The sequence below is a fragment of the Notothenia rossii genome (genome assembly GCF_949606895.1).
Source record: "Notothenia rossii genome assembly, contig: scaffold_106, whole genome shotgun sequence".
In the NCBI taxonomy this organism is placed as follows: Eukaryota; Metazoa; Chordata; class Actinopteri; order Perciformes; family Nototheniidae; genus Notothenia; species Notothenia rossii.
The window spans coordinates 118,450-130,792 of NW_027639489.1; the positions used below are offsets into that span (position 1 = coordinate 118,450).

General features: G+C 39.0%; 1 protein-coding gene across 2 annotated transcripts; it reads left to right on the plus strand.

The window, feature by feature from the left end:
* Positions 1-3,689: 3,689 nt before the first annotated feature.
* On the plus strand, positions 3,690-9,737 carry LOC307027766 (uncharacterized protein). Of its 2 annotated transcripts, XM_079696085.1 has the most exons (15): positions 3,690-3,971; positions 4,140-4,535; positions 4,723-4,827; positions 4,936-5,168; positions 5,248-5,426; positions 6,016-6,109; positions 6,191-6,426; positions 6,644-6,758; positions 7,160-7,277; positions 7,358-7,449; positions 7,894-8,011; positions 8,109-8,210; positions 8,309-8,482; positions 8,948-9,124; positions 9,350-9,737. In XM_079696085.1, exons 2-15 carry the CDS (start codon positions 4,268-4,270, stop codon positions 9,634-9,636), a joined length of 2,298 nt encoding a protein of 765 aa, XP_079552211.1. In that variant the 5' UTR covers positions 3,690-3,971; positions 4,140-4,267; the 3' UTR covers positions 9,637-9,737. The 2 variants fall into 2 exon arrangements, with proteins under 2 accessions (XP_079552211.1, XP_079552212.1); XM_079696086.1 differs by lacking the exons at positions 3,690-3,971; positions 4,140-4,535; positions 4,723-4,827 and having other exon boundaries at positions 4,840-5,426; positions 6,021-6,109.
* The last annotated feature ends 2,606 nt before the right edge of the window (positions 9,738-12,343 follow it).

Sequence of the window (12,343 nt, forward strand, 5' to 3'; positions counted from 1 at the left end):
TTGAAAATGTTGTGCTTAAGGTGTATAGCCATTTTAGCATCTCAGCTAGCAGAACGGCGCAGTTGAAGGAATTCTGCGAGTTTGTGGAAGTGGAGGAATGCAATCTGCTGCGGCACGTTGTCACGCGATGGTTGTCTCTGCTGCCATCTATTGACAGAATCCTGAAGTGTTGGAGACCCCTGATCAGCTACTTTCAGAGTCTAGGTGAGGAGGAATGCTCCAAGATTTTGTGGAAATGCTTTGGCGAGGATGGCAACGAAGTATCTGAGATGTATTTTCTCTTCCTCAGTCACATTCTGAAAGTGTTTTCAGACTGCATTGAAGCACTCGAGGCCAAATCATTCAGCATAACCTCTGTGTTTAAGGTAATGACTGAACTGAAAGGGAAACTTGAGAGAAGGTTAAAGGACACATTTTTTGGCTTTGCTGTGAACAACAAACTCAAGCAGCTAACCCCTGATCTGGCTAAGAAATGTGAGGCTGATTTTCTTGTTTTCTATGAAAGAGCCAAGAAATACGTGAGTGAAAGGTATGACTTCTCTGAGAACAGCTTTCATAGTAAAGTGTCAAAGCTTGGCCTCACAACTGCTGTGTCCTATGGAGAATACAGTGATGCAGTCCAAGCCTGCAGCCTGAAAGACATTGACATGGATGGACTCTATGAGGAATATGGCATGGTGGAAGCTATTCTCAGCTCTTCAGAAATGGAAGGATGCCACAGTGAGGAGCGGTATCTGAAACTGTTTTCCAAAGCAGAAGTCCCACTTGTGAATCTGAGGAAGATCAGCGCCTACATCTTCTCCATCCCATGTAGCAATGCACATACAGAACGTGTGTTCTCAATGATGACCTCAGCATGGAGAAATGAGAGAAATCGTCTGGATGTGGACAGTGTCAAGGCAGAGCTGCAAATTTGTGTCAACTTCACATTTGAGTGCACAGACATGTACCAGAGACTCCTTACAAACAAAAAACTCTTGGAAGCAGCCAGGAAAGGGCAAAAGTATCGTAAATAGACATTCAACTTGTGGTTAGTACACTAGAGTCTTATTGTGTTTTGAGTGTGAAGGATTCAGTGAAGCCAGGATAAAAACTAAAAGATAATCCCAAAGTGTCCTCCTTTTTGGTGTTATGGAAATGGCCACACTACCTAAGGTACGTGAAGCTACACTACTTTGAGTGATATAGAGAGTACTTTAATGTCGCTGTGTGTTCTGAAAGTAATTTTAACGTAAACGCAAAGTGCAGGTGATTATAGGACAAAATCCACTGTTTTGTTTTCTGTGGAGTTATTCATTTTAGAGTTCAGCCAAAGCTAATATACAAATTATTTTGTACCTTTAAAGATACTCCCAGTAAAGTGTGGGATGATCTTGATCTATGGATCACTGGGAGGACTCCCAGAGTTTTGTGAAATCCTCCAAATGGTGATACTGCAGGACAAGTTGATCTTCATTGTGAAAAAGCTCAGTGGATGCTACATTGAACATTATAGAGCTTATGATCTCAAAACGTCACCAGGCAAGGAAGTGGAACTTCTTGAGCCATAAGATGATCCCTACCCACTGGCAGACTTCAAAATCCGAGGGATGCGTCTTGTCACATTGAAAAGATATGTCCATGTTTAAAGGGTGAGGAAGCGAAAAGTGATATTTCATTTGGTGGAAAAATAAATAATTCATAACTGTTGTGTTCTCAAAACAGATTTATTTCATACCAGTGGTTTTTTTTGGTTTCAAAGGTTTTATTTATAATTTCACCAACAAATAATTACACTAGGTAAATATCAGAAAATAATTTGTGAGAACACTCAAACTGTGTGGGCTTTTTTCGAGTGGTCAGAGTTTTAATGCTTCACCTGCAGAACAACAATAGGCTATATTTGTTATTTTATGACTTCCTATACATATTTGTTATTGGTGCAAGACTAACTATCCCAAACAGTGAGGAAATGATTAGAGACAGGATTGTCTTTGCTATAAACTCACAAAGAGTGCGCGAAAAACTGCTATGTCACGGTCCAGACTTGACGTGACATGAGCTATCACAGCAGCAGCTAAAGACAATGCTATCCCCCGCTCGTAGCCACGACAGTCGCTCTGCTCACGCGGTTAGCAGAAAACCTTTTAGAGCAGACCAAGCATCCCGTGGGCACAAGACGACATGGAATGATCGTAACAGCGCCGTGAGGAGCAAGGAATGTGGAGCATGCGGGAGGGAGCACAGCCGCACTGAGCAGCCTGTCCTCCTACAAAAAACGACCAAATAGGTCGATTGTTTAAGCAGTGTTGATCACGATATTACGACCCATAGCCACGTAGCTTTCCCATTATTCACTTCTAGCAGCAGTTTATTACAACCTTTTGTCACGTTTTGTCACGATCGTAATCCCGTGAACTTTAACCTTGCGCATCAATAAAAGTGCGACGAGCCAAGAAGATGAAGAAGAAGATGAAGAAGAAGAAGGATTGTTAAAGAGCGTCAGAGCTTTACAAGTGGTAAATCTGATTTCTGTATTTCATTTGATTTGTTTACGCTTTTAATTAATCCTGTCGTTTTTCTACTAATCATGTTTAACCACGATATTTCAGTTTTACGTTTTAGGGCTGGCCCGTGGCATAGGCAGTATAGGCGAATGCATGTTGTTAGCAATAGCATGGCTGTAAAGGTTAGCGCTTAGCGCTTAGCTTATATGCGCTAACGGATATGTATTGCAATATAAGAAGGTTCGTCTACAACAAGTTGTAGGGAGAGTTTTCTCCTTCGCACAAAAGGAGCTAAAATCTTGCCTAAAAACAAAACCCTTGGTAGCACGTGACATAACACATAACAATGGCAAAAGTATGTATATTCAGCTAACCAGACCAGGACATGATATGAACGTAAACAATGCGAAAGGAAATGGCACTTTAATAATAATAATAATAATAGTTGACATTTACATGGCGCTTTTTATAATGCACACACTTTTTCTTTCTTCGAAATGTCACCTAACATGTTGCATTAATGATAGTTAGGGTAAGTTCAACACTTGAATATCATCAGGTCATAGTTGTTTTACTACTTTAAACATTCGCTAATTCAACTTAAGTTTTGTGAAAGCATCACATCTAGTTAAAAAGAGAAATATATTTCCCTGTAATTACTGATTTACCTGGGACTTGATTGATTTTGGTGCCTGTAGTTTTATTTTGGCGAATGCTTATTTATGAAGCAACAATTAAATTACATGGTAGCACAGCTAATCTGAGTTCATCTGTTTGGTTTTTTTCAGGTCATCTATCAATTCAATTATATGAAGTAGCCTATTATCATAAAAAAATCAACGGTTCTTTTCAGAGCCATATTCCTCTTCCTACTCTCTTTCACCCCTCTCGTTTTCTTGTCTTTTGTTTTGTTTTTCTCCCTCCCTGTATGTCAGTTCATCCTTTGTTTGTTGTTGCCCTTTTTATCCTCACTTAAAAATGGCATCCAAGCAACTGAATGAATGGCTAGAGATAGGGAATGCCCTCGCAGATGAGTTGGCAAATAAGGCAAGTACAACATTATCCAAAAATGTATTATAACATTTACTCAAATGATAACAGACACACACATTACAAAGATGTGTGTGCAACAATTAAGGGAAATATATAATCTCTTTTATATATTTGTATATTAAGATACCAAAGAAACCAAAGAAACCGAAGATACAGAAGATACCAAAGAAAATAACGCAAGGATCAAATGTTTCCTGGAGGAAGAGGGACCTGGATGGGAACATTATAGCCCAACATTGGAATAAGAATCGATCTGGTCTGTAAAATATAATCTAGTTCTAGTGTTTCATTAAGTTTTAATGTCGTTGGTCGGTCCTCAATAATGTTTCCCATATCATCGTACTTTGTTTTATGCAGTTAAACCTTCCAGCTCTCAGAAGTCCCCAGAGGTCGAGGAGACACATGAGATTCCTCTACAGGTCCCAAGTCTTGGTATGCACAATGAATTCTTAAATTATCCTTCAACTTGAAATGTAGGTAATTGTTTGTAGTATGTAATAGCTTTGTTCATGATACATTGTAAAGTGAAAAGCCATGTATGGAATATCTTTTTTAAATTAAACTAAATTCCATGATTTGTTTTATATTTTGTTATTTTAGATCAACATCTTCAGACACTGAGAAACCTGTTGGGTTCTCTCACTGTCCCTGCATCATCAGAAGAAACACCCACTGCATCAACATGGACCCAAAGACAGTTGAAACGTGAACAAAAATTCAGAGCTGCAATGCCAGAGCTCCTTAATTTGAAATTGGCTGCAGAGATTGTCACTACACGTTCCTGTCTCCAATGCAAAACTGCTGATGCTGTGGTCCGGTGCTTGGACTGTGTTCCACCAGGAACTCCCTTTCTTTGTCCGGCATGTGACCCTATTATCCATGGTAAACATGTCTTCCATGACAGGGAAGCCATGTTTGATGGGTTTTACAGACCTATTCCTCCCACATCCTTAGTGGTTGTGGATGAAAGTGGCCAATATGGACTCTGTGAACAAGGTGGGTTCAAATAAGGTATTACATATTCCCTTACCATGGTTTCCTAATGTGCACTACATATACAGCGGCATCATTTTCACCATGTCGGAAGTTTGCTTTAACAGTTAAAATGTCTCAATTTGTATTGACTACATTTCCTAACATGTCCTAACATGCATATGAATCTCTGAAATTGTCTTTGCTGCAGTGTGTCTGCTTCCAATTCCTCCGCCATCCCAAATCTGCTTCTGTGGTCCAAGCCAAGATTTCACCATCATCCCAGGAAAGCAGACCGTGTTGGTGACTATCAATGGTTTGTTGCCACCAGAAGACGATCAAGCAGAAATACAGGATTACTATTATACTTTTGTCCTACATTGCATAGATAGCTGTCAAATTGCACATTTATATTTTTTCTCAGGTCCATACAACGTTCGTCTGCCTTCTGTGTGCTGCCCAATTTGTTCCGCCAAATGGTCCCCGAGCATAGGTGACTTGCTGGGATACAAATACTGGCCAGCAACCGACAGCTGCAAAATTATTTTTAACTTTGATGTGTTCACATCATTCGAGCAAATGAAATTGGCCAGCCCAGCATTATCCCAGCAAGTATTTATAAAAATGCTTGAACATCGATCGTTTTCCACAGGAAGGGTAAGAATAAAATGTGGTTTTCAAGATTTTTGAATACCAAACTTTTAATTAACCAAATGAATACCATTCTTTTTTCCAGACAGGCAGAATCTGTAGCGATATCTTCCACAGAGTCTTTCGGGAGTTTGCCTTCTGTAATTACAGACAAGAAGATCTATGCCTGGTGGAGCCCTTTAAATGCCCAGCATGCACACCTGACATGCTGGCTATTGCTGTAGATGGCAATAGAAAGCATTATCGCTTCAAGAAGTCCAGAGGGTCAGTGAAATCATATTCTCATTTTAGTTGTTGTTTTATTGACTAAGCTGAATGTCTTTGCTGAAATGTCTAACTTTCCCCAACTCTGCAATTTCTTTTTCCAAAGTTTGTAGACCATCAGAAAACAATGGTTGGTGTGAAATTACACATAATTATATAAATCCAATTCATAAACATTATTATATATGACGCCTGTAAAGTTAACTCAACTTTAAAATGTTAAATGGTTGACGTTAGTTGGATATGTTGGAGCTAAGAACCAGTTTTGGATATAATCGCTTCATGAAAAATGTATTAAATTGCCCAGGAACCTTTTTCTATGCCTTCCTCTGCCCTATTCCATGCCCATCAATATAAAGGATGTACTTTTATTTTTACCTTTTTACAAGAAGTCAGTAAACTTTTCACTAATGTTAAATAATGGTGGCAAAAGACTTTACACAGAATTACAGATCAAATTCACAAAGACCTTTTCCACATTTATGAAAATGTTATGGCAAAAGCAAATTGGCCACATTAAATAGAGGACACAATCAAACTTATGTATGTATGATAATGTTGCTTACAATGTCTTTCTCGAATTTCGCAGGACAGATGAACCGTCTCTATTTGATGGACTGTTCATTGCCCAGGACAGTAAAGTGTCTGCCTTTGTCGACAAAATCAGGAGCCAGATGACGATTGTAAGAATCTATTCAATCCCCTAACCCTTTATTTATTTTTCTTAGCACAGGGTTAAATGTAACAGATTGTGTCTATTTCAGAAAAGTGGTCGTGATGTTTGTGGACCGGCAACATTCACAGCTTGCAGAGAAACCTCACACAAGTCCAGGGCCAAGGTGGACGAGGAAGGACTGCAAATAGCTGTGTGCAGACATGGCATCTTACTACAAGGCCTAAATCACTACCGTGGTGAAATATATGCCTTCCCAATGTTCCTGCAGAAGGAGCTGGCTGAAGTTGCGAATGCAACATTCTTTTGTATGGATGTTGCCTGCAGGTAGTTATAACTATTGCAAAATTGGAAGTGTTTGTGGGAAACGTGTTATCTATTTAATTCTTGCACATCCAGTAGATGTAAAGCAAAAAAAACATTCATTTGGATAAATGCTGATGTTGGTTACAAGGATTGTACTGGTAATTTTAAGGACCTGGTTTATCTTTTTACTATTATGCCATCATGCAACTGGAAGAGCTAATTGATTTTGTCATTACAGGTACTGGCCTTATTTGGAGAAGATGGCAGCAAAGTTGCCTGAGCTCCAACCACTTACAGAGATGAAACCTTTTCTCTCTGTAATGCACGCCAAGGCCCACACAGGCAAATGCGAGGTACAGTATGCAAATTAAACATTTGTGTCACTAGATTCAAATGTTTTAGAAATTGTAGTGCACATAAGAATATCATGTAGTATATTCTATTCAAGCCTGTGGAATAATTGTAATAGTTACAAATGTTGACAAAATTGTTACAAAACAGACTGTCACAAGGATAGGCTTCCAAAACCCATTATGTTTATTTTAGTAAATATATCCGCACTGTAGAAATAATGAATGAATAGAGCTTCAAATAACTGCAGTTGTGACATTGTAGTTCAAAGCATAATTCAATATCAGAACATTTTAACTTTCTGAAATTGCTCCTGACACTGATGATAACTAAAGATGTACAGTACAAGAAATTATAATATTGAACTAAATAGCTAGATCTCATTGTTTATGATTCTGAGCAGGTGAAGTGGGGTGGCAGAAGCCAGGAAGGTGCTGGAAATACTGTCGGCGAGGAAGTGGAACAGGTTAACAGCTTCCTCTCAAGGGCAGCTCTGACAACAAAATACATGACCAAATCAGGTTGGTAGAGGAAAACAAATAGTTTTAAGTAGTGCCACATTGTAAAGCTCATATGAATGTTCATGTTTTTGTGTTTACAGCTAGAGCAGATATGATAACCGTGCTGGCTATGCAATGGAACCACAGGAAGGTGGAGAATCTCCACAAGACACTCTCAAAGAGATTTGTCAAAGTAAGACGTCCATGCTGCATTTCAAAATGTATATTAAGAATATCTGAGTTTCTTGTTGTAGTAATTTAACACCATCCTTAGCTACATGTTGTTGAATTGAATGTATTCTGCAATCATTTCATTATGATGGTGCTGCCATGGCACACTGTTCTGCCAAGAGAGTCTCTGTTCTGTTTGTTTTTAATAAAGCACTATAGGTTGATTCATCTGAATTTCTGGATAATAATAATAATAATAATAATAATAATAATAATAATGTTAATCCTGCTTGATCTTGAAAAAAAAGGGACACTAAGGTGATACTTGCCAACCTTGAAGAGAAGGTGTTTAGCATTTCATGTTGTTGTCTGGTCAGTTAATGTGCATAAAGGAATTCAGTAAAAAACAACCTTCTCAACCAACTGGAACGCATATTCACTTTTTCCTTTGAAACATTCTAACCAGACTACACAGAGAGCACAAACTGAAGTGGACAATCTTGAGAGTCTCAAGCAAGAGCTGAACATCTCCCTGGAGGACACGGAGCAGTGGGTGTTGGAGGTCAAGCAATGGGCAGCCACTGGTATGTTATATGATCACTGTGGTATAGATTTGGTTCCATATTTCCAAACATTTGGCTTCATGTTTTATGATTACACCTTGTTGTTTCTGTTTTCAAGAGAAACATGGAGCCCAGAGTAGCCAAGAGGAGCTCCAGAGAGAAATAGATGAAATTATTTATTCCCTCCGAAGAAAGAAACACGACCTCTATCGACAAAATGGTATTTATTATTACGTTATCTAGAAACAATATTTGTTTCTTGTTGTTGTTGTTTGTATTATTAATATTAGTTTATTTGTATTTTGTTTTACTTTACAGACAGCAACCAAACAAGGCAACGCAAACGGAGAAGACTGACAGAGCTCAAGAAGAAACTCAGAGAGAGGATACTGCAGTACAACACCATTGATGCCTGTTCAGAGAAAATTGACACAGAAGCAGCATGCGGTCTGTCTGAGGATGTCATTCTGCCCTGGGAGGCGCAAGGAGATGGTAAGAAACAACTTGTTTTTGTTTGCCCTAGATATTCCATAAATTCAGTTGAAGTACTAGAATACAATCACCAATGTAACACAGAGCTATCAACATAGGTGTCACAAATCATCATGATCACAACAAATCATTTTAAAATAATTATATTGAAAGGTCTGTATGATGTTGCCCTATCAAGTCTTAATAGTCTAGTCTCACTGGGACAGGCATATCTATGGAAACAGTAAAACCCTTCCTGACCACCCTGAACTGCATACTAATGTTGAATCTCAAGACATACTGAATGTAATTCTGCCAACATAGACAGAATTGAAAAAATTCAGCAAGCGGCGAGGTTGAATTTTTTTTTACCAGATTTTAAGGTTTTGGTCAATTTAATTAAAAAAGATTGAATACAAACTGATATTATTTGTTTTATTAGCCTTACCATTGTGGTTGTTATATTTTGTGTTTTTTCCATTATAGTGGTGAACCTGCGCACAAAGAGGCGACTTTTTGACCAGGTTATGCTGGTCAGGCGTATGGAAGAGGAGAAAGTCATCATTGTGAAGGAGATGACCCAGCATTGTCAAAATCTGAGGCAGGCACTGGACAAACTGGACCGCCTCCTTCATCAGACAAAAGACGACATCAGGAACCAAAGTATGTTCCACAAATACCGATTTATAATATTTGCCACTGCCCCCCTCCCAGTGTCAAATGTCTATCACTGAATAGCATCTGTAATGATTGCATTTTTTCTGAATCACAAATCTTTTTAGCTAATATACAGCCTCGGAGTTAAACATTCAAATTGCTTATATGGAACCAACATCAATCAATTAAAAGTTGCCTTACATAGACTGTCATTTTGTCTTTTTATTTTAGTTTCTCCAAGCGATATAACAGAAGAGGGATACAGGGGACTGCACTGCTGTATTTTACACCATCAATATCTTCTGGAGCAGAAACTGAGCAGAGTCACCAGCACCTACAGCTGTATTGGCTCGGACTCGTCTTTTCTCATGATGGAGGAAGACATTGAAGACGGTAATGAGGACGACGAACAGGACGGTGATGAGGACGGTGATGAGGACAACGAACAAGACGGTGATGAGGACGGTGATGAGGACAACGAACAAGACGGTGATGAGGACGGTGATGAGGAAAACTAACAGGACGGTGATAAGGACAACAAACAGGACAACGAACAGGACTTAACAAGTCTATTGTGTTGTATGCATGTCAACGTATTAAAACGAGTATTACGATTGAATGGCTTGTTTATTACCTTTTTTTTTTTATATGATCCTGCTTTGCATTTACTATGTCTGGTATCCAAGTAAATGCCATTAGCAGTTATCAGTCACCTTCAGATCCGAGTTACCTCGAGGGCCAGAGGTTCCCCACCCCTGGTATAAGGTTTTGGTGATCACCCTTATTATCATCATGTCATTTAATCATGATCTGTTTAATTAGCCAATGCTTACATCCAAAGAATGTGTCTAGACTTTACTCCTACAGACACACACTAACAATACAAATTGAGCTAAGTAATACACTCACGAGCCACTTAATTAGGTACACCTTGCTAGGATGGGTTGGACCCCCATCTGCTTTCAGAACTGCGTTAAGTCTTCATGGCATAGATTAAACAAGGTACTGGAAGCATTCCTCAGAGATTTCACTCAATATTGACCTGATCGCATCACAGTTTCTGCAGATTTGTCGGCTGCACATCCATGACGCAAATCTCTCGTTCACCATATCCCAATGGTGCACTGTAGGATTTGGATCTGATGACTGTGGACTGTGACATTTGAGTAAAATTCATTGTCATGTTCAAGAAACCAGTTGGAGAATATTTGAGCTTTGTGACACGGTGAGTTATCCTGCTGGAAGTAGCCATCAGAAGATTGGTACACTGTTGTCATAAAGGCATGGACATGGTCAGCACAACCCGGTATCACGGCAAGACGTGAACATGTGACGATTTACCATGATGGGAGACGTGAAGCTGTCACGATTTCGTCCCTTCAAACGTGACATTTACACAGTATTGTTAACGTGGCCCAACCAGTGGAGATATACCCGGAAATGCCAAGCAAATGCTACCCCGACGGTCGGTTGTTATTATTATCAATATTAATATAATAATGATTTCATTTGTAATAGTCACACTCAATTTCGCTAATTTTCTGTTGCCCTAGCTGGTCGGCACCTCTTTTAGCAGATACAAAGGCTATATTCATTTATTAAATCGATGTGTGTGGATGTGGAATTAACGGACGTGACGTTGCACGATTGCGTTACCAGGCAACAGCTTCGGTTCATGTTAATTTATAAACTCTTCAACTCGAACCGTAGTTATATTTTAAAACATTTTAGAAAGCCTCATGAAATATTTTAATGTACATTTTAAATTAAATGTGAAGGAATGTGTGTATAACAAAATACATCCGTCAAAAACAATACCGGAAACAGACGTAGGCAAGATCCTCGGTTATGGCTAGAAAGGATCCTTCTATTGTAAATATGACGTCACGTTCTCGTTGTAACTCTCGTTGTAATCGGAGCGGCTCGGAAACACATCTACAGCAGTAACATGATGCAACATACACATTAATGCAGCAGCAATATTAATAGAGAAACATCAGACATAATAGTAAAACACTGCAAGGGAACATTTTATTGCACCAGGAGCTATCTTGGGACTTTTACTGCGACAACGTTGACTTGCCTGTGAATAAAAAATAAACCATAGTGTTGGTGATCTACAGTGTTGTCATTCTTCTTTGAACACCAGCAAGACCGCTTTTCAACGATCACACTCCCTGTCATTGACATAATTAATAGATAGTTTAGCTTCTCACCATCATTTGCTGTGGCCAACTGATGTTAACGATCCTAACTGAAAGGCTGCCTGCCAAACGTAAACATTCAGCCACGTGACATTCAGCCGAACTCTCGCGAGAGTTTTACACAAGACGGATCCTTTCTAGCCATAACCAAGATCCTCAGCTCGGTGATTCATGGTTTAGCCGCAATGCACGTTGGGAAATGGTGTTTATGCGATGTGAAATCCGAAAACATTTAAAAAAAATAAAATAATACTTTATTCCGAGTTTGCTTGCTTTTCTCTTTGGAGCTAATCACATAACGGCATTGTAATACATGGTTCGGCTGCATTACATATTACATATCTGCCGTAGTTATCTATCTATAGAGCCCTGATGAGAAGACTTCTATACAAACAGGAAGAACTGCCGCCAAAACTGAAAACGTGACGTGGATCACAAATATATCAGCCATTTAACAACATCTTAGATTTATTTTCACACAATATGTCTCCTTGCAATATCAACAGTAATTCGGCTGACTTTTATATTGGATCCAATTGGTAGATAGGCAGTATTTACACCATAACGGCGCACAGCTGATAAACGGGCACCTAGTGGTTAAAGCATGTTATTGAATTTTATTATTATTATTAACTAACAGAATAAGAGACCTGACAGGTGATGGTCAGACGTTGACCTGGCTGCACAGTCACAGAAGCTGGCTGTGTCAACTGTTCACACTTCACACCTGTACAAATACAAAAAAAAGTTATATGACAGATTATCCTGTTAAACAGCAGTATAATAAGTGTTGACTCACTTCCAGCTGCCAGCAGCAGCAGCAGCAGCAGAGAGAACATGATGATGATGACTCTCATTTCATTTAATTTCAAACCTTTATTTATACAGGTGTATCCCATTGAGATCATTGATTTCTTTTTCAAGGGAGACCTGCTCAAGTAGGTTCCACACGAAACATAAAAACATAAACAGAACAACAAAAGGACATCATACAGCACCATTTACATAACTATCCACATAA

Coding starts and splice junctions, on each gene's coding strand:
- LOC307027766 (XM_079696085.1), top strand. CDS start 4,268: ATGCCAGAGCTCCTTAATTTGAAATTGGCTGCAGAGATTGTCACTACA. Junction 7,278..7,357: donor AAAATACATGACCAAATCAG/GTTGGTAGAGGA, acceptor TTGTGTTTACAG/CTAGAGCAGATATGATAACC. Junction 8,211..8,308: donor CGACCTCTATCGACAAAATG/GTATTTATTATT, acceptor TTTACTTTACAG/ACAGCAACCAAACAAGGCAA.